Here is a 20576-nt window from a genome sequence, read left to right as displayed (position 1 = left end):
TATCTGAAGATCAAGCGACAGTGCGGAGACTTAAATACTGTCGGAAGGAGAGGTGCAGAGTAGTAGTAGTAGTAGTAGTAGTAGTGAGAATGTAGCGACTGAGAGGTCAGGTCCCTCTCAGATCCAACAGTTCTCACTTGAAAGGGTTGTCTAAGGCGTTTTCTGTACCAAGAGGCCATGTGTTGCAGTGTCTGACAAGATGAACATCAAAATGGTATACAGTACCGACAGATTGGTAGGTAAGACACATAGGCAACTTTATTCCGAAACGTTTCGCCTACACAGTAGGCTTCTTCAGTCGAATACAGAAAGTAGGCAGGAACAGTAGAGATGTGAAGACGATGTAATCAGTCCATCACCCTTGAAGTCGTAGAATTTGAGGTTGTCAGTCCCTCGGCCTGGAGAAGTTCAGTTCCGTAGTCAGGAACTATCTGAAGATCAAGCGACAGTGCGGAGACTTAAATACTGTCGGAAGGAGGACCTGACCTCTCAGTGGCTACATTCTCACTACTACTACTACTACTACTCTGCACCTCTCCTTCCGACAGTATTTAAGTCTCCGCACTGTCGCTTGATCTTCAGATAGCTCCTGACTATGGAACTGAACTTCTCCAGGCCGAGGGACTGACAACCTCAAATTCTACGACTTCAAGGGTGATGGACTGATTACATCGTCTTCACATCTCTATTGTTCCTGCCTACTTTCTGTATTCGACTGAAGAAGCCTACTGTATAGGGGAAACGTTTCGGAATAAAGTTGCCTAACTGTTGCCTATGTGTCTTACCTTTTAATCTGATATCCAATTTTCATTACCTAATTTTTTTTGTTGCCCTCATCACCTTGCTCTTTCCTGTGTTCACTTTGTTTCCTTCTTTCACATACCCTCCCAAATTTGTCCACCAATCTCTGCAACTCTCTTTAGACTCTCCTAGAAGCACAGTGTCATCAGCTCCTCTCCAGCACCCTAGCATTCACTTCAATTCAGTTCGATTCAATTCAGTTAAAGTTTATTCTCTATAAGGGTTACAATGTGGGGTTTACAGGTTTTGGGTATTGTGTGGTTTACATGTTATAAAATACTAATTACAGAGGGGGCTACTAGGACACCTAGCCTGGCTAGGCATTTCGAGCAGACTTAGATTAATTCTTAACATTAAATCCTTACAGATTATGGTATTAAGGCTAAGTGACTACATCATAATTTGTGAGTTTAGCAATGTGAATGCTTTTGTTTTGGCAAAATACAAAGTGTCTATATTGGAGTATCATAGGCAAACTTATGACTAGTTAGGATTTATTATTTTAAGATTAAGATTAGTATTTCTGGGTTTATAGTCAGTGGGTGAGTCAGTGTAATTGTGAACCACCAGGTGGTTATCATGTAGTTAGTTGTCGGGGTGGATCAGGGAGATAAGATGTTTTCTAACTGTAGTTTTGAAAGTGATGAATGTGTCTGCAATTCTAGAGTTTTCAGGTAGGGTGTTCCAGATTTTAGGTCCTTTGAAATACATTGAATTTTTGTAAAGGTTTAGTCAAACACGGGGAATGTCATAGAGATGTTTGTGTCTGGTGTTATGCCTGTGGATCCTGTCACAACTATCAAGAAAGCATTTTAGGTCAAGATTAATATTGGAATCTAAGGTCCTGTAGATATAGATTGCACAGTAGTAAGTGTGGATGTTCTGAACAGGGAGTAAGTTTAGATCTATGAAGAGTGGGGGGGGGGGGTGTTGCCAGGGATGGGATTTAGTGATTATTCTTACTGCGGCTTTTTGTTGGATTATTATTGGCTTTAGGTGTGTTGCTGCAGTTGAACCCCAAGCACAGATAGCATAGGTGAGGTATGGATATATAAGTGAATGGTATATCTGTCAGTATGTTTAACAACCATGATGATATCATGCATTCCTGTCTTAGGCCTACTTGAAAATAATCTCTATCACTCCTACATACCCTAAGATAAGCTTCACTATCCTCTCAGTAATCTACCACCTATTACAATTGCAGGATCAGCCACATCAGAACTATGCACACACACTGCCAATCCCTAGGTACTTTTCCTTGTTTCATACATTTATTGAATAAAAGTACTAATTGCTCCAAAACTATATCCCCACCTGCTTTTAACATTTTTATCTTGATCCCATCAATCTTAGATGCTTTACCCTGTTTCATTTTAGCCACTAACCCCCTTACCTCCACTCACATTTGGCTTTTCCTCACTCCTAAAGGATGTTAAACCTTCCTGACCAATGCATGAAATCACTGCCTTCCTTCATCAACATATAACAGCTCCTCAAAATATTTCCGCTATCTTCCCAGTATACCTCCAACTCCCCATCTAACAACTTCCTTCTTCTGTATCTAACTGTCAAATTCACTAATCCCCTAGGCTTTCTCAGCCTATTAATCTCATTACAAATTTTTTCCATATTCTCAGTAAAATTTGTTGACAGAACCTAATCCACTCTCATTTACTATCTTTTTCATTACCTCATCACTCTCCATAGTCTCCACCCTCCTTATATCACTGTTATTATTACTATTGGATGTCCAAGGGGTTGATTATCATTTTTAGGTTGACGATACACAGTTTTACATCCAGGTTCTAAATGTGGAAGATGGAAAACTCTGTTCTAGTTCTCTTTTGCTGGATATTTGGAATTGGATGTCAGAAGGGTAAGATAAATTTTGATTGTCAGGGGAAGGAAACCTCATAGGAGTTCAGATTGGAGATTTTGATGCCCCTGAGTGTGGTACTGTTAGTGTAAATCCTGTGGGATCAGTAAGGGTTCTGGGTGTCTACTTGGATTCCTTATTGTCATTTATTGGGCACCCCAACTAAGTTGTTAAACCATGCAGTTTTCATATTCATAATCTATGTAGTCAGAAAATATCCTGAAAAGGAAAATAACTTGGCCCTTATCCTTGCATCTGCTTCCTCTCAATTTGATTATATCAATTGTTTCATGGTTTGCCTAACAGCTTGGTAAGAAATAGTGAAGTAAATCAATAATTAAAATTATATTAAGAGTTCTTCAACTTGACACAGTTTTTAAGGAATGTGTGTTGTTGCAGCAACAAACCCAATCCAGCAGCTCTATCCAATGGAAAGACGCCATCTATGGTGAATGGTGCAGATATCACTGTCTCGGGGAAGGCTTGCGAGTCATGTCACGGTAAGAGTTGGTAATGTAACATTTTATACATCTTTGTGTGTTTCTTGCTGCTTCTAGTTATCTGAGAGAGAGAGAGAGAGAGAGAGAGGGGGGAGAGAGAGAGAGAGAGGGGGAGAGAGAGAGAGAGAGGGGGAGAGAGAGAGGGGGGGAGAGGGAGAGGGGGGGAGCAGAGGTACAGAGGTGAGGGAGGGAGGTAGCTAGGGGGTAAGGGATGAGAGAAGGGGTGAGGGATGAGATGAACTGGGGTAAGCTAATAGCTTATCATATTAATAGTATACAGTATTGACAAATTAAGGAATTGGATACCAAAGTGTTGAGGAGGATAATATTGGTTATTGTGTAAGTAAATGTGGGAACTCTTGTCTAGGCTTGTATGACACTTAAACTATAAAAATATAAAGAATTTTTTTGTTTGGTTTTGAGGGAAATGCAGATGGAAGATGTCATGGATAAAACTAGCAAACTGTCAAAAATGATATTGACACATCATTGGAAGAACATATGAAATTCAGATTTTGTACAAGTTTTAATTTTAACATTCGCATGAAAGAATTTGGGCTGTGTTGTAGATGTTGGAAGTTATTGACATTGACGTAATTTGAGAATAATTCAGGTAAGTAGGTAGAGTGATAGGTTGGTAAATAGCAACCATCCAAGGATTTTTTTTTTCCCTATCTTTTGAACATGGAAAATAGCTGCTAAATCTTTTGAACCTACTTAGATTCTACATAACTTATACATGTATTTGCTTTCTAATTCCTAAAAGTTAGTGTCCCTTTAAAATTTCCTGTCCAATTTATAGGGACTGGTCTAAGTCCTGGCCACTTGGTGGGATGACCCTGGAAACAAGAAATATTGCACTTAAAATAAAAAAGATAAGATGAAGAGAAAAAATTGAAGTCAAGAGAATGAAATAATAAGTTGAGTATTATATGATAGATGAAGTAAATCATAAAATAGAAGTGGAAAAGACAGTTGTAGGAGTACAGAGGTGTCTATGGGAAGAAAGACTTTTGTCGTTGGATGATAAAATGATGAGATACACAAGTTTAGATCAGGGGTTTCAAATAGAGTTAGAGCTAAAGGAGGAGTAGCAATAATGTTGAAGGATAACCTATGGCAGGAAAAGAGGGACTATAAATGTATTAATTCAAGGATTATGTGGAGTAAAATAAAGGTTGGATGTGAAAATGGGTTATAGTAAGCGTATATGCACCTGGAGAAGAGAGAAGTGTAGAGGAGAGAGAGATTTTGGGAAATGTTGAGTGAATGCGTTGCGAGTTTTGAACCAAGTGTGAGAGTACTTGTGGTTTGGGATTTCAATGATAAAGTGAGTAAAAATGTTGTGGAGGGAGTAGTTGGTAAATTTGGGGTGCCAGGGGTAAATGAAAATGGGGAGCCTTTAATTGAGCTATGTGTAGAAAGAGGTTTGATAATAAGTAATACATAATTTATGAAAAAAGATGATAAATAAATATATAAGGTATGATATAGCACGTATTGAAAGTAGTTTGTTAGATTATGTATTGGTGGAAAAAAGGTTGACGGGTAGGCTCTAGGAGGGTACATGTTTATAGAGGGGCAACTGATATATCGGATCATTATTTAGTTGCAGCTACAGTTAGAGTTAGTGGTAGATGGGAAAAGAGGAAAATGGCAACAAGAAATAAGAAAGAGGTTAAAGTGTATAAACTAAGGGAGGAGGAAGTTTGGGTGAGATAGAAGCAACTATTGGCAGAAAGGTGGGCTAGTGCAAGTATGAGTAGTGGGGGGGGTAAGGAGGGTTGGAATAGTTTTAAAAATGCAGTATTAGAATGTGGGGCAGAAGTTTGTGGTTATAGGAGGGTGGGTGCAGGAGGAAAGAGGAGTGATTGGTGGAATGATGAAGTAAAGGGTGTGATAAAAGAGAAAAAGGTAGCTTAAGAGAGGTTTTTACAAACCAGAAGTGTTATAAGAAGAGCAGAGTATATGGAGAGTAAAAGAAAGGTGAAGAGAGCAGTGAGAGAGTGCAAAAGGAGAGCAGATGATAGAGTGGGAGAGGCACTGTCAAGAAATTTTAATGAAAATAAGAAAAAAAAATGGAGTGAGTTAAACAAGTTAAGAAAGCCTAGGGAACGATGGATTTGTCAGTTAAAAACAGAGTAGAGAAGTTAGTAGATGGGAAGATGGAGGTATTGGGTAGATGGTGGGAATATTTTGAAGAACTTTTAAATGTGGATGAAGAAAGGGAGGAGGTAATTTCATGCATTGGCCAGGGAGGTGTACCATCTTTTAATAGTGAAGAAGATTAGGATGTGAGTGTGGGGGAGGTGCGTGTGGCATTACGTAGAATGAAAAGGGGTGAAGCAGCTGGAACTGATGAGATCATGACAGAAATATTAAAAGCAGGGGAGATATAGTGTTAGAGTGGTTGGTATTTTTTGTTTAATAAATGTATGAAAGAGGGGAAGGTACCCAGGGATTGGAAGAGAGCATGAATAGTTCCTTTATATAAAGGGAAGGGGGACAAAAGAGATTGTAAAAATTATAGAGGAATTAGTTTACTTAGCATACCAAGAAAAGTGTACGGTAGGATTATTATTGAAAGAATTAGAGGTAAGACAGTATGTAGGATTGTGGATGAGCAAGGAGGTTTTAAAGTGGGTAGGGGATGTGTAGATCAAGTGTTTACATTGAAGCATATATGTGAACAGTATTAAGATGAAGGTAGGGAAGTTTTCATTGCATTTATGGATTTAGAAAAGGCATATGATAGTGGATAGGGGAGCTATGTGGCAGATGTTGCAAGTATATGGAATAGGTAGTAAGTTACTAAATGCTTTAAAGAGTGTTTATGAGGATTGCGAGGCTCAGGTTAGGGTGTGTAGAAGAGAGGGAGACTACTTCCCGGTAAAAGTAGGTCTTAGACAGGGATGTGTAATGTCACCATGGTTGTTTAATATGTATATATATGGGTTTGTAAAAGAAGTAAATGCTAGAGTGTTCAGGAGAGGGGTGCGATTAAATTATGGAGAATCAAATAAAAAAATGGAATTGACAGTTACTTTTTGCTGATGGTACTATGCTTATGGGAGAGTCTAAAGAAAAATTGCAAAGGTTAGTGGATGAGTTTGGGAGTGTGTGTAAAGGTAGAAAGTTGAAAGTGAACATAGAAAAGAGTAAGGTGATGAGGGTATCAAATGATTTTGATAAAGAAAAATTAGATATCTAATTGGAGAGGAGGAGTATGAAAAGTGAAAGTTTTCAGACATTTGCGAGTTGACGTCTCAGCGGATGGATTTATGAAAGATTAGGTTAATCATAGAATTAATGAACGAAAAAAGGTGAGTGGTGCGTTGAGGTGTATGTGGAGACAAAAAACGTTATCTATTGAGGCAAAGAAGGGAATGTATGAAAGTAGTGGTACCAACACTCTTATATGGGTGTGAAGCTTGGGTTGTAAATGCTGCAGCGAGGAGACGTTTGGAGGCAGTGGAGATGTCCTGTCTAAGGGCAATGTGTGGTGTAAATATTATGCAGAAAATTCGGAGTGTGGAAATTAGGAGAAGGTGTGGAGTTAATAAAAGTATTAGCCAGAGGGCTGAAGAAGGGTTGTTGAGGTGGTTTGGTCATTTAGAGAGAATGGATCAAAGTACAATGACATGGAGAGCATATAAATCTGTAGTGGAAGGAAGGCAGGGTAGGGGTTGTCCTCGAAAAGGTTGAAGGGAGGGGGTAAAGGAGGTTTTGTGGGTGATGGGCTAGGACTTGCAGGAAGCGTGCGCGAGCGTGTTTGATAGAAGTGAATGGAGACGAATGGTATTTGGGGCCTGGCGAGCTGTTGGAGTGTGAGCAGGGTAATATTTAGTGAAAGGATTCAGGGAAACTGGTTATTTTTATGTAGTCGGAGTTGAGTACTGGATATGGGAAGTACAATGCCTGCACTTTAAAGGAGGGGTTTGGGTAATTGGCAGTTTGGAGGGATATGTTGTGTATCTTTATATGTATATGCTAAAATATGTACAGTGGACCCCCGGTTAACGATATTTTTTCACTCAAGAAGTATGTTCAGGTGCCAGTACTGACCGAATTTGTTCCCATAAGGAATATTGTGAAGTAGATTAGTCCATTTCAGACCCCCAAACATACACGTACAAACGCACTTACATAAATACACTTACATAATTGGTCGCATTCGGAGGTGATCGTTATGCGGGGGTCCACTGTATATGTTAAAAGCAGGTGGGGATATAGTTTTGGAGTGGTTGGTGCAATTATTTAATAAATGTATGGAAGAGGGTAAGGTACCTAGGGATTGGCAGAGAGCATGCATAGTTCCTTTGTATAAAGACAAAGGGGACAAAAGAGAGTGCAAAAATTATAGGGGGATAAGTCTGTTGAGTATACCTGGTAAAGTGTATGGTAGAGTTATTATTGAAAGAATTAAATGTAAGACTGAGAATAGGATAGCAGATGAACAAGGAGGCTTTAGGAAAGGTAGGGGGTGTGTGGACCAGGTGTTTACAGTGAAACATATAAGTGAACAGTATTTAGATAAGGCTAAAGAGGTCTTTGTGGCATTTATGGATTTGGAAAAGGCATATGACAGGGTGGATAGGGGGGCAATGTGGCAGATGTTGCAGGTGTATGGTGTAGGATGTAGGTTACTGAAAGCAGTGAAGAGTTTTTACGAGGATAGTGAGGATCAAGTTAGAGTACATAGGAAAGAGGGAAATTATTTCCCAGTAAAAGTAGGCCTTAGACAAGGATGTGTGATGTCACCGTGGTTGTTTAATATATTTATAGATGGGGTTGTAAGAGAAGTAAATGCGAGGGTCTTGGCAAGAGGCGTGGAGTTATAAGATAAAGAATCACACATAAATTGGGAGTTGTCACAGTTGCTCTTTGCTGATGACACTGTGCTCTTGGGAGATTCTGAAGAGAAGTTGCAGAGATTGGTGGATGAATTTGGTAGGGTGTGCAAAAGAAAAAAATTAAAAGTGAATACAGGAAAGAGTAAGGTTATGAGAATAACAAAAATATTAGGTGATGAAAGATTGGATATCAGATTGGAGGGAGAGAGTATGGAGGAGGTGAATGTATTCAGATATTTGGGAGTGGACATGTCAGCGGATGGGTCTATGAAGGATGAGGTGAATCATAGAATTGATGAGGGGAAAAGGGTGAGTGGTGCACTTAGGAGTCTGTGGAGACAAAGAACTTTGTCCTTGGAGGCAAAGAGGGGAATGTATGAGAGTATAGTTTTACCAACACTCTTATATGGGTGTGAAGCATGGGTGATGAATGTTGCAGCGAGGAGAAGGCTGGAGGCAGTGGAGATGTCATGTCTGAGGGCAATGTGTGGTGTGAATATAATGCAGAGAATTCATAGTTTGGAAGTTAGGAGGAGGTGCAGGATTACCAAAACTGTTGTCCAGAGGGCTGAGGAAGGGTTGTTGAGGTGGTTCGGACATGTAGAGAGAATGGAGCGAAACAGAATGACTTCAAGAGTGTATCAGTCTGTAGTGGAAGGAAGGCGGGGTAGGGGTCGGCCTAGGAAAGGTTGGAGGGAGGGGGTAAAGGAGGTTTTGTGTGCGAGGGGCTTGGACTTCCAGCAGGCGTGCGTGAGCGTGTTTGATAGGAGTGAATGGAGACAAATGGTTTTTAATACTTGACGTGCTGTTGGAGTGTGAGCAAAGTAACATTTATGAAGGAGTTCAGGGAAACCGGCAGGCCGGACTTGAGTCCTGGAGATGGGAAGTACAGTGCCTGCACTCTGAAGGAGGGGTGTTAATGTTGCAGTTTAAAAACTGTAGTGTAAAGCACCCTTCTGGCAAGACAGTGATGGAGTGAATGATGGTGAAAGTTTTTCTTTTTCGGGCCACCCTGCCTTGGTGGGAATCGGCCAGTGTGATAATAAATAATAGAATAGATAGCTTCTAATCTGTTGTATTCTGAGTACCTCTGTAAAAACAGTGATTGTGTGAGTGAGGTGAAAGTGTTGAATGATAATGAAAGTATTTTCTTTTTGGGTATTTTCTTTCTTTTTAGGTCACCCTGCTTCGGTGGGAGACGGCCGACTTGTTAAAAAAAAAAAAAATACTCAAGACAAGTATAAAGATGATTGAACCGTAGAATAACCTGTACTCCTCTTAAGTGCAGGTTATTTGTGTATTGTTCCATCCACATTGTTGTGAATTTTTATTCTTGATGCTTGATAGTTTTGTATGGGTGTGAAATATAGTCTTCAAATGCTGCATTGAGGAGATTGGAGGCAGTGAAAAGTTTGTTTTGAAGTATGAAAATAAGGAAGGAGGATGTTGAAAGACTGTGGCAGTTTGAAGAGTGTAATTCAAGGTGCAGAAGAGGTGCTAATTGAAGTATGGTCACGTGGACAGATGGATTAATTAGATAGGAAAAAAAAGTTGATATAAACAGTTTATAAATCATGCTTGGTTCATCCTCACTGTCTTTGTTTTGGTGTATTTCTCAAAAATGCATTTTAATTTCTTACTACTTTTAGCACTATGGGCTAATTTTGATCTTGCTGTCATGTTGGTACTGCTTCCATACCTTGGGTAGTATTTACTTTGTTATTGTGTGATCAGCTTCAATGTTTATGTTTATAATATATTATATTGTACAGTATGTATTAAACTTTGAGTCAGAATTGCTGAATAACATTGTAGCTCTTTGCAAAGCTAACAACTTGTTTGATACACTCATCATACATGAAATTTTCTAAGTTATTTTAACTGCCCCACCATACCTGTGAGTTTTTGTGTTGATTTTGACATTCAGTAAATTAAGTATAAGAATAGAGTTTCCTTGCATCTTATCAGCTTATGTAAGGAATTGGAGCTACCCTCCCATTCCTTCATTCAAACCTCATTACATGCCATCCCTCCCATTCTCCAAGAAATTTACCCCCTTCAGGTTTAGTTCTTTCAAGTGAACTTAATAATAGCAGCACTGTAGTGGTCTCATTCTTGGAAGTTTTGAGGATAACATTGTATTAGAAATATACTATATATAGACTTTGACAAGTCTTATATCACCGAGCTACCTAACTGCATTTTCATACTACTCCTATTCTTTCAGCAACAAATAGTAGCCAGTGGTATGCCTGGGGCCCTTCCCATCTACAGTGTCGCCTCTGTCACTCATGCTGGCAATACTGGAAGAAATTTGGTGGCCTCAAACTTCCTTCGCGAATTGGAAAAGAAGAAGGTGGGTGGACACTGATGGGTGATAATAGTATATGGTAACTTTGGTATATGAATTGGGGTGATTTTACTCATTTCAAACCATTGTCAGTTGATCCTTAGGGATCCAGTACCTCCTCTGATACTAAACATTGTAGAATTTATTGGTGTTCCCCACCTTTGTGGATAATTGATGAAGCAAGACTCAATTTAGTCATTACACATTAGTAATTAATAAAAATGTAATGTACAGTGCTTTAATTTTCTCTTTAATACATGTAGAACCTGGTAAGCATATACTGTGGTACAGAAGCTTTATTTCCCCGACTATTTCTTTGTGCCAAAGTTTAGTATTACGAGGGTGTACTGTAATGTTTCTGAGCTATTATAATGCATACATTATGTTGCATGATGAATAAATAACCACAGTTGTTCAAAATTAACTTAAAACTAACCCCTTCTCTGGTGCTTTAACATGCTGCAATTATTGTAGAATAATATACAGAGGCCCTTTGTTTAAAAGATCATTTATATAAAGATTAGCTTTGCTTACTAGAGATGTCATATGTATATTTCAGTAAATTAATTGGAGAATTTCATCTTAAGTTTTGAAGATACTTTAATCTTTCAAATTTGTTATTTTGAAAATTATATTTGTTGTATCATCAGATCAGTCTTGTTCTAATCATGTGCACAACTCAAACTAAAAGTAGAAGTAATACTGTTAGTTGTTTATTTGGCTGTTATTTTAACACATTAAAATACATGTTGGGAGCTTTCCTGCAGTTTTCTTTAGATATTTATTCATCTTTGTCTACTTTTTGTTTTAGACCTTCCCCTGAGTTGAGTGGTAGAACATTTTCATCATCCTATTTGATTATTGATATGAAAATTGTGGATGTGTCAACTGTTGGTATCATTTGTCATCTTGGCTTGTGGTTTGTTCATCTCAACTCAGAAAATGTTTCTAGCACACTGTCCTCAGGGGCACCTCCAAATAAACATATCTATCAGTGCATCCGCTATTCCCTAATTGACTCCCTAACCTTGGTCCCTCTCTCCAACCACCATAGCTGATATTGACAGTGAAAGTGGAAGAAAAAGTGCTGATATATTTGGGGAAGGTGAGCCGGTCTTCCTCTGTGCATGATTGTGACTTGTTATCTGGTGAGAAGTATTGCCGTCTCTTGTTTAATGACCCATGTTATGAAACTTACTACCAAAGATTTTCTTTATCACTAAAGTTTTCAGTTATTGTGGAAGGCTCAGTAGTGTGGTTGTAGGAACAAGCAATTGTTATTCACTGATTAATTATGCAGGACATTGAAGATGATATTGGCAGTGTTCATAATTTTAGTCTCTTCTGGTGAATAGATTGTGATATATACATATATAAAATTTCTGTAGATTTTGAAGAATAATTGATTTTAAAAAATGTATTCAAGTAACATGTTGCACTTTAATTGATTAGTAACAGTTTGTATTATTGTAAATATTAAGACTAGATGGTGAGCATCTTGAATAATTTTGCAAGTGACAGTTGTCTTAATTATGCACAAAGTAATAGTGTTCTTAAATGTTTTGAAAAACTGGAGAGGAGGAATTGCTTAGAGATTAGATGTAACATGTGCAGTCAGTTTGTGATTTTTAGATTGTCATTACTAATCACAAATACGACTCCAGTGATATATCTGTGTGTGAATAGTTATTCCATTTTTTTTTTTATCAACTTTAGGCTACACTTTTTTTTTATAGTGTACTGTTTTGTTATGGAACCATTTTGTTCAGCATTTATCTTTTGAAGGTCATACATGACTAGTGCAAAGGTGTATTTAACAACTTGATATAATGTATGGAGAGGATGGCCAAGGAGCTAGCTGGCATAAATAAACTGTGTGGTAAAGTGGTGATGCAAACACAATATTGTTATTTAGATGGTTCCTCACATCAGGTTTCTAACTTATTTTCCCTACTTCCTGACTCATCCTTCCTCTTGATCCTCCCATTGTCTGATCTCTCCATTGTTTCACCCTCACTTTTTCTTCCTTGACCTACTTTCACTATCTCTTTTGATTACCCTTTCTTCATTTAGTATTCTCTGTTTTTTTTCTCCAAGATTTTCCTCTTTCCTTGATTTCCTTCCTCAAAAATTTTCCCATGATCAACCCCCATCTCAGTCTTCCTCCTCCCCAATATTCTACCTTCATTCTTCCCAAACTCTTCTCCCCCACCTGTTCTTGATTAACCAATCTGCTCCGTTGATGTCCCCATCTCCTCCCCCTATTTTGCATCTACACTGATCCCTGGCCTCAGTTTATCCCACTTCATATCTTCTACTTTTGGTGTTCCAATTGATCTTGCTTTCTTAATCTGCCCCTTTCCCTACTCCTTCCTCCAGTGTTTTCCTTACCCCTGCCATGATCTTTACCCTATCATCTTGATTTTTCCCTCCTCTGATACCCCCCTCTTTCTTCCCTGTTTGTGAATCTCCTTTTATTTTTTTTTATCTATCCCTTTGAGCTTTTCCTTCTATCCCACTAACATTTGTTCCCCTCTATCTCATTCCTCCCCTTCCTACTCTTCTCTCTAGACTCTCCATTCACCCTGCCTTTTTTTGTCTTCTCTTTCTTTTCTGCCCTGTCTTTCTTCTTTTCCCTCCTTTACCCCAATCTTTTTTTTTTTTCTCTGTTCCACCTCGCTACTCAGGCTTGTCTTCCCTTCCACTTCGTACCTCCCACTCCCTATTCTTCCTCTCCCTGTCTGTTACATCTTGTCTTTCCTTCTCTCTCTCCTCCCTCTTCCTTATTTTTACCATGTGACGTACCTGTAACAGGTGTCAAGGGCTTTTCTACCCTTTCTATCCTTTGGCCAGTTTTGTTTTTTTTTTTTTTTTTATCTTGCCTCTACCGTATCCTTCACTAACTGACCTCTCCCTCCTCGAGTCTCATCTTTCTTCTCTCTGCTGCCTCCTGTTCCTTATACAGTGAAACCTCTGGTCACAACCATAATTCGTTCCAAAACTCTCGTAGCGACCTGAACCTAATTTCCCCATTGGATTTTGTAAATACAATTAATCCGTTCCAGATCCCTATGAACTGTATGTAAATTTTTTTTTTTAAGCACAAAAATAGTTCCTTATACCATAGAATGTACAGTGTAATAGTAAATGAAATGTAAAAACCTTGAATAACACTGAGAAAACCTTGAAGAAAAAAGAAAAGTAACATTGCACGAGTCCGTTCTAGACCCTTACAAACCGTTTGCTGTAAGTAGATTTTTTCTTAAAAGTTTTAAGGGGCGTCTAATGGCTGACAAGTGAACTCTGTTATTTATCGTCCGATTTCTTTCATTTTTTGGTGCATCTTTCCATCACACATTGCCCATGTTTCAATAAGATAGCCCAACAAACAACTGAGAACAACTTTTTTTTAACAAAAATCATATATGCAAGCGCTACCTGGGTACTGGCACTGCGAGAAGCTGTTTGTGCACTACCTGCTGATAAAACATTGTTAATCCGAATATATCATGGTTTTTGTTAGGTGTACTCAAACAACAGGAAGTGGGGAAAATTGGCGTGTGAAAAAAATTGCGCGGAATGTGAAAATTGGTGCAGCTGTGTTTGTTGGGCACCCAGTTGTGTGTTTGTGACCATATGCAAAAAAATTGGCAAATTTTTTGGTTGTGAACTGATTTTGTTCGTGTTCGGAAGAGTTCATGACCAGAGATTTCACTGTACATAATATCTTCCTTCTTCCTATTCATTCTTTCTCTCTTAGATTATTCTGGTAGTAATATACGAGGTGTTGTTCAGCACAAAAAAATAAACATTATGTCCAAAATCCAGGTTAATGGATGAATTGATTCCTCAATGTTTCAGCTTTGTGTGGATGTATAGATATTGTCTTCCACATCTGTAAGTTAGGCTCAGAGCCCCCTAAAGTATGGTAACATGAGCTTTATAATAAAGCTCCATTCTCCTCTGCTTGCATTTTCTCTATTGTTTAAATATGGTACTTATTCTTTTCTGCTGTGCAGTGCCTCGTGTATATCAGGTAAATGAGTTGTTAATTTTGGTTATAAAAGTTTATTAAGTGTAAAATATAAAATGTTGAGTACAGTAAAGAAAATAGTGTGGATGACTTAAGTTATAGATGATCATTGTATGGATGAGTTATGGAGGACAATTGTGTAAATGAAGTTTATGGAGGAGGATTGTGGATGAAAATTGTGGAAGATGATTATTTGGATGATAGCATGTAAGATGATCATTGTGCAGATAGGAGTTGTGGATAGGAGTTATGTGGGCAACCAAATTATAGAAAATGTGAATATGGGCATAATGGATAACAATCATTGCCTGGATGAAGGACTAATGGAAAATTATACTTGTTTGAATATCTCTTCCCCAGAGAGGGTTACTATAATCTAAAGAAGTTATGAGAGATGCTTTATGATCGAGATAGGAAAGCTGTGGAATGGTTTTTAGATAAGGAGATTAGAGGATTATCAGTGGAATTATGATAGAGACTGGAGGATTAATTGTGGAATGCTCTGTTAGTATTTATTCTTCCATACTCTATGTTCTATCAAGGTAATGAAACCGGTATGGAAGAGTGTTTAAAGAGAGATGCCGTAAGACTTTGTGACCACCATCTCGGAGGGAAGTATATAAGAAGACAGATTGTTAAGCATTCTTGGAAAATAAGATTGAGCTTATAAGAGGCCAGGTAAATAAAAACTAGCAGTGATGCATGTTGAGAGACAAGACCTCGTCCTCGAGTACCTGATATTATTACTAGCACAAGGTTATTAATGAAATAAGAAAAGGATTAAGTGTGTTGGCAGAGATTATTAGTTTGTTCTTGAATAGACTTATTAGTAAGGGTATTTACACATTTACATGAATGCATGGAAAATAATGTGCATGACTGTGTTGATGTATGCACACTTGGCCATTTATGGGCTTGCTAAGATTGAGGTAGAAGTAAAATTCAACACGTTCCCATTCAGGTAGATGAAGAGAAATATAATATAGCAAGATTCACAAATGTACAAATGAGTAGGAGGAATTTGCAAATGTTTAGTGACAGGTAATTCAGATAGTTATTAAACTTAGGGGTATAGTATTAGTAGATGTAGCTATCTCCTTGTAAAAGTAAATTGTTGTAAAGACTAGTAGAAAGGACAGCCATCAAGGAAAAATTTACCATTTGTTCTTCATTAAATAATCAGTCTAAATAAAAATTGTAAAATAATTTTCTTGGCCATACATGACTTAATTCCCATGCAGATTCCCATTTTACTAACTATGGGGAAACAATTATTGTATTTTGTAAATACTTTTTTCCTTCTCTTAGAATATGGTTATCTTTAAAGTCTGTATTAAGAAGACAATATTACATTATTGGTGATATATTTTGATCTCTTATTTTGCACTTATCATGTGGTGACTTTAGAGAGCATTAACATTGCTGCTGCTGTAGTGAAACCTAATGAATAGAGGAATGTATAATGCTTCACTGCAAGTTAAAAGTATCAGCAATGAATTGTTGCTCTAGAAAATTTGTTGTATTGCCTTTTATACTCTTAGTTTATTATTTAATTTAATGGGGATATAATTTTTTTTATTTGCAAAAATAAATAAATTTTTTTTATTTCCAAAAATAAATATTTTTTATTAACACTGGCCATTTCCCACCGAGGTAAGGGGACCCAAAAAAGAAACACTTTCACTATCATTCACACTTATCACTGTCTTGCCAGAGGCATGCAGATGCAACAGTTCAGATGCCCCTCCAAACAGCAAATATCCCCCCCCCCCTCAGTCCCCAGAGTGCAAGCACTGTACTTCTCACCTCCAAGACTCAAGTCCAGCTAATTGGTTTCCCTGAATCCCTTCACAAAATGTTACCTTGCTCACACTCCAACAGCTCATCTGGTCCCCATAGCTATTTGCCTCTACTCACTCCTATCTAATATGCTCTCACATGCCTGCTGGATGTCCAAGCTTCTTGCAACAAGACCAGCTTTACCCCCTTCCCTCCAGCCTTTCCTAAGACGACCTCTACCTGGCCTTCCTGCCACTACAGATTTATGCACCCTCCAAGTGATCCAACCACTTTAAATGATTAGTCCACCTCAACAACCTCTCCTCAACCCTTCGAATAATACTTTTAGTAGTTCCACACCTTCTCTTAATCTCAAAACTATGAATTCTCTGAATAGGATTTACTCTGCTTATTTCCTTTAGACATGACGTCTCCACTGCCTCCAGACTACTCCTCATCGCAACATTCACAACCCAATTTTCACATCCTTATAAGAGTGTTGGTACCACTATACTCTTATACATTTCTCTCTCTGCCTCCATGGATAACATTCTTTGTCTACAGATACCTCAATGCACCACCCACCTTTTTCCATTCTTCAGTTCTGCGGTTCACCTTATCATTCATATACCCATCTGCTGACAAGTTCACTCCCCAATATCTGAACACATTCACTTCCTCCATACTCCCTCCAATCTGATATCCAATCTTTCATTACCTAACTTGTTTGTTACCCTCATCACCTTTCTCATATCTATGTTCACTTTCAGTTTCCTTGACACACCCTCCCAAATTTGTCCACTAACCTTTGCAACTTCTCTTCAGAATCTCTCAAAAGCACTGTCATCAGCAAAAAGAATGACAACTCCCATTTTGTATTAGATTTTACATATTTTAATCCCACACCTCTTCCCAACACCCTAGCAGCATTCACTTCTTTTGCATCCCTATTGGACATGCAGCAGGCATGTGTGAGCGTATTAGTTAGGAGTGAGTGGAGATGAATGATTTTTGGGAATTAACGAGCTGTTGGAATGTGAGCAGGGTAATATTTTGTGAAGAGATTCAGGAAAACCTGTTAGCCAGACTTCAAGTCCTGGAGGTGGGAAGTACAATGCCTGTATTTTAAAAGAGGGGAGTTTGGGATATTGGCTGTTTGGAGTGACATCTGAGCTGTTGTATCTGAGCGCCTCTGCAAAGAGAGTGATTACGTGTAATGATGGTGATTTTTTTTTTTTTGGGGGGGTCACCTTTCCTCGGTGGGAGATGCTAACGTATAAAAAACAAACAAAACATTCTGTTCATTTTATTTCTTGTTATGCATTTAGTGAAAGCCCTTGTTCAGGCAGTAGATTTTTTTGTTTGTTTTTTTTCCGTGGCAACCCCATTTTTACTGTGTATTAAATTAAATTAGTATTCGAGTTTACATTTTAAATTTATTGCTGCCAAAACTTGGCTAATTACTGTGGTAGTATGCTTCATTTCCTAGTATTACCTCAACATAGCTAGCTTGTCTCCTAGTGACAAAATTAAAATAGATAACATGTCTTATTTTTTTTTATGTTTATTTGCATTTTCTGAAAATTCATTTGAGAACATACAACTTGAATCTACCAAGAAGCTTAGCTATTGTATGTGCTCAGGGTACCATTTTATAATGTAGATATTCTTTAGCATGATGAGAAGTTAACTATGAAGCTTTTAACTATATGAATTTTTGTTTTGAGTATATTATTTTTTGTGGATTGGCTTGATCATAAATTCCCGAAGATGGATTAATTTGAGTCACTGATTGATGTAGGTGACTGTGTTGCAGCTAAGATTTCAGTTGTCAGCTTTTGTTGAAGACATAGTATACCCCAGCCAGCCAAGGATAAACCCAAATTCATTCTACATTGGATAGCAGTGTGATAACTTGGAAAATAATGAATGGATGTTCTACAAAATGTGAAGTAATATCTTGAAAATGAAGTTAAAGAGCATGATAATAAAGAGAAAAAGAAAAGACTGCAGTGGATACTGACTAACGTGTGCAATGTTGTGGTGGATTCCAGACATTGACGGTTCTGTGGCACAGTAGTGGATAAAGAATGGATGGAACAGTTACAGTGACATGAATAGAAATTTAATAAAGTCTGTAAGTTTTTAATATAAATAATTATAAGAAAATATTAAGAATTGCATATTTGGTGTGGTCAGAAGTAAGAACAGGCGTTTTACTTTCCAGAACGACTGCACAGTGGTGGCAGTCGTTCACAGCGGTGTAATGTGGGTGGGTGTGGCCGGGAGTACAAGACACGCTCGCAGTTAATACGTCATGCTGCCCAGGCTCATGGTGTTGCCCTACGAGCTGGTTCACCTAGACCCATCATGAAAACAAGGGCAGCCATCATGGTCCATACTAGCCTTCCCATTCGTGTCATGCGACGGCTTTGTGAAGATTTAATCCAACCTAGGAAGGCTAGCCGCAATCCAACATGGCCTGTAAATACTACCAATATCCGGCAAGAGAGTAAGTTATGTGCCAGGACATTCTGAATTGAAATATCTTATGGAAAAGTTGGCAATAATATTAATGATCAGCATCATTAGCTTAGCAGTTGTGAAAATAGATATTAACCTGAAATCCTCAGAGAAGGGTTTTAGCATATAATGAATGCATGGGCCACTATATGGATAACGTTTCAGGTCTCCTGCGCATGGGTGGGAAATCCTTTGATGATTTTGCATACCTGGTGAAGCGTGGGACGGGGCGGCGACGAGGGAGAGTCTCTCAGGTCTCAGTCCGCTTAGGTCAGAAGAACTCGGCTTGCCCTGCCTGGATGCTCCCTACGGACAAGTCGCTCCTTCCCAAACAACCCCACATTGCATTCCCAAAACCTCCCAAGGGACCAGGTTGGTTTGTTGATCACACACTATGGGTTTCAACATTGTTTTAGTTTCATTTTGGAGTCATATGTTGAATTCCCCTTTTTGCCTGAATCATTAATGAGGGCAAAAGGCTGTCAGTCATGGTGGTTGGAGAGAATCGGCAAAGGTCCTTCAAGGTAGTGGTTGATACTTGGATCATGGCTTACACCACACCCACATCTTGTAGTCTGTGGCTTGTTTAATGACTTGTTATTTCATGTTGCAGCTTGAAGGGCTTCTGCATATTTGTGACTGGGAAGGTTTTTGTTATATGTTTCTCTAATTGCTGCTTGCTCAAGGTTCTTTTTAGGTACCTCTGTGATTCCTGCTTATTACTCGTAAGTTTCTTACTATTTTTAATTTGCCAATTATACGATATGGTGTACAGAAACTTTATGACTTTCAGATGGCAGTTTGATATACACCCCAATACCCAACAAGGAGCTTCCTGTGGTGAACAATACCTCCCCGAGTCTTCTAAAACGTCGGGCTTATGAAGAAACCAATGGCATGGACGGTAAGTGTTCTCCACATGCTTATTTTTAGTATTTTATTTTCCTCTAGTCACTATCTTTACCAACTTTGAATAACTGACCAGGCATTGTGGCCAGTGTTTAATAAGACTGTTAATTGTGGGTTAGTGATATATCATCAGATGTGAGGGTTTCTGTATTCTGTGTATATCTTGTATTATTAAGTCAATTTGCCTTCTGCATTTTTTATAATTCATTTAAGATTTTTGTATCTTAGATTCCTTTGCTTTATAGACCTAGTTGATGATTATTTTTTTTATTTTTTGAAGTTGCAGGTGTAATTTGCAATCATTCATATTGCCCACTCATGTAGGTTACTTGCACATACAACAACAAAATGTAATGAATGCCCAGAGGGACTTCTTTGCTTGTATATTCCTCTTTGTATTTATATATTTTAGGCTTTGATCAATAGACACTCAGTGCAGTGAAATCTTCATTGGTACAGTGTTTCACCTCTAATTGGATTGGGACTAATAAAGGCTTCACTAAAGTCTTCATATATTATTTGTTGGCATTATTCCTTTATTTAGTATTTGTTAGTTTTAATTTCCTGTTGGTTTGGCTTGAACAGATGTGTACTAAGCTGTATTAAAATTAAATTTAATTAACAAAGCTATTTTAATAAACTAGGTAGTAGGTTGGTAGACAGCAACCACCCAGGGAGGTACTACCGTCCTGCCAAGTGAGTGTAAAACGAAAGCCTGTAATTGTTTTACATGATGGTAGGATTACTGGTGTCCTTTTTTCTGTCTCATGAACATGCAAAATTTCAGGTACGTCTTGCTACTTCTACTTATACTCAGGTCACACTACACATACACGTACAAGCGTATATATACATACCCCTCTGGGTTTTCTTCTATTTTCTTTCTAGTTCTTGTTCTTGTTTATTTCCTCTTATCTCCATGGGGAAGTGGAACAGAATTCTTCCTCCG

At 38.2% G+C, this 20576-nt stretch overlaps 1 protein-coding gene across 10 annotated transcripts in view; it reads left to right on the top strand.

Moving 5' to 3' along the window:
* The window catches only part of MTA1-like (metastasis associated 1-like), a 360550-nt gene that overhangs the window by 283454 nt on the left and 56520 nt on the right, over positions 1 to 20576 (top strand). For 8 of the 10 annotated variants that reach the window (XM_070084050.1, XM_070084048.1, XM_070084053.1 and 5 more), the window contains 5 exons: positions 3080 to 3180; positions 10261 to 10389; positions 18423 to 18707; positions 18884 to 19090; positions 19512 to 19622. In XM_070084050.1, coding sequence (XP_069940151.1) covers positions 3080 to 3180; positions 10261 to 10389; positions 18423 to 18707; positions 18884 to 19090; positions 19512 to 19622 — 833 coding nt within the window. The remainder of the gene's footprint in view (positions 1 to 3079; positions 3181 to 10260; positions 10390 to 18422; positions 18708 to 18883; positions 19091 to 19511; positions 19623 to 20576) is intronic. The other 2 variants (XM_070084056.1, XM_070084054.1) reach the window with 1 other exon arrangement.

This window comes from Cherax quadricarinatus, chromosome 11 (genome assembly GCF_038502225.1).
Source record: "Cherax quadricarinatus isolate ZL_2023a chromosome 11, ASM3850222v1, whole genome shotgun sequence".
Lineage (NCBI taxonomy): Eukaryota > Metazoa > Arthropoda > Malacostraca > Decapoda > Parastacidae > Cherax > Cherax quadricarinatus.
Note: the sequence above shows the minus strand (reverse complement) of the source record. Positions and strands in the feature narration are given on the sequence as shown.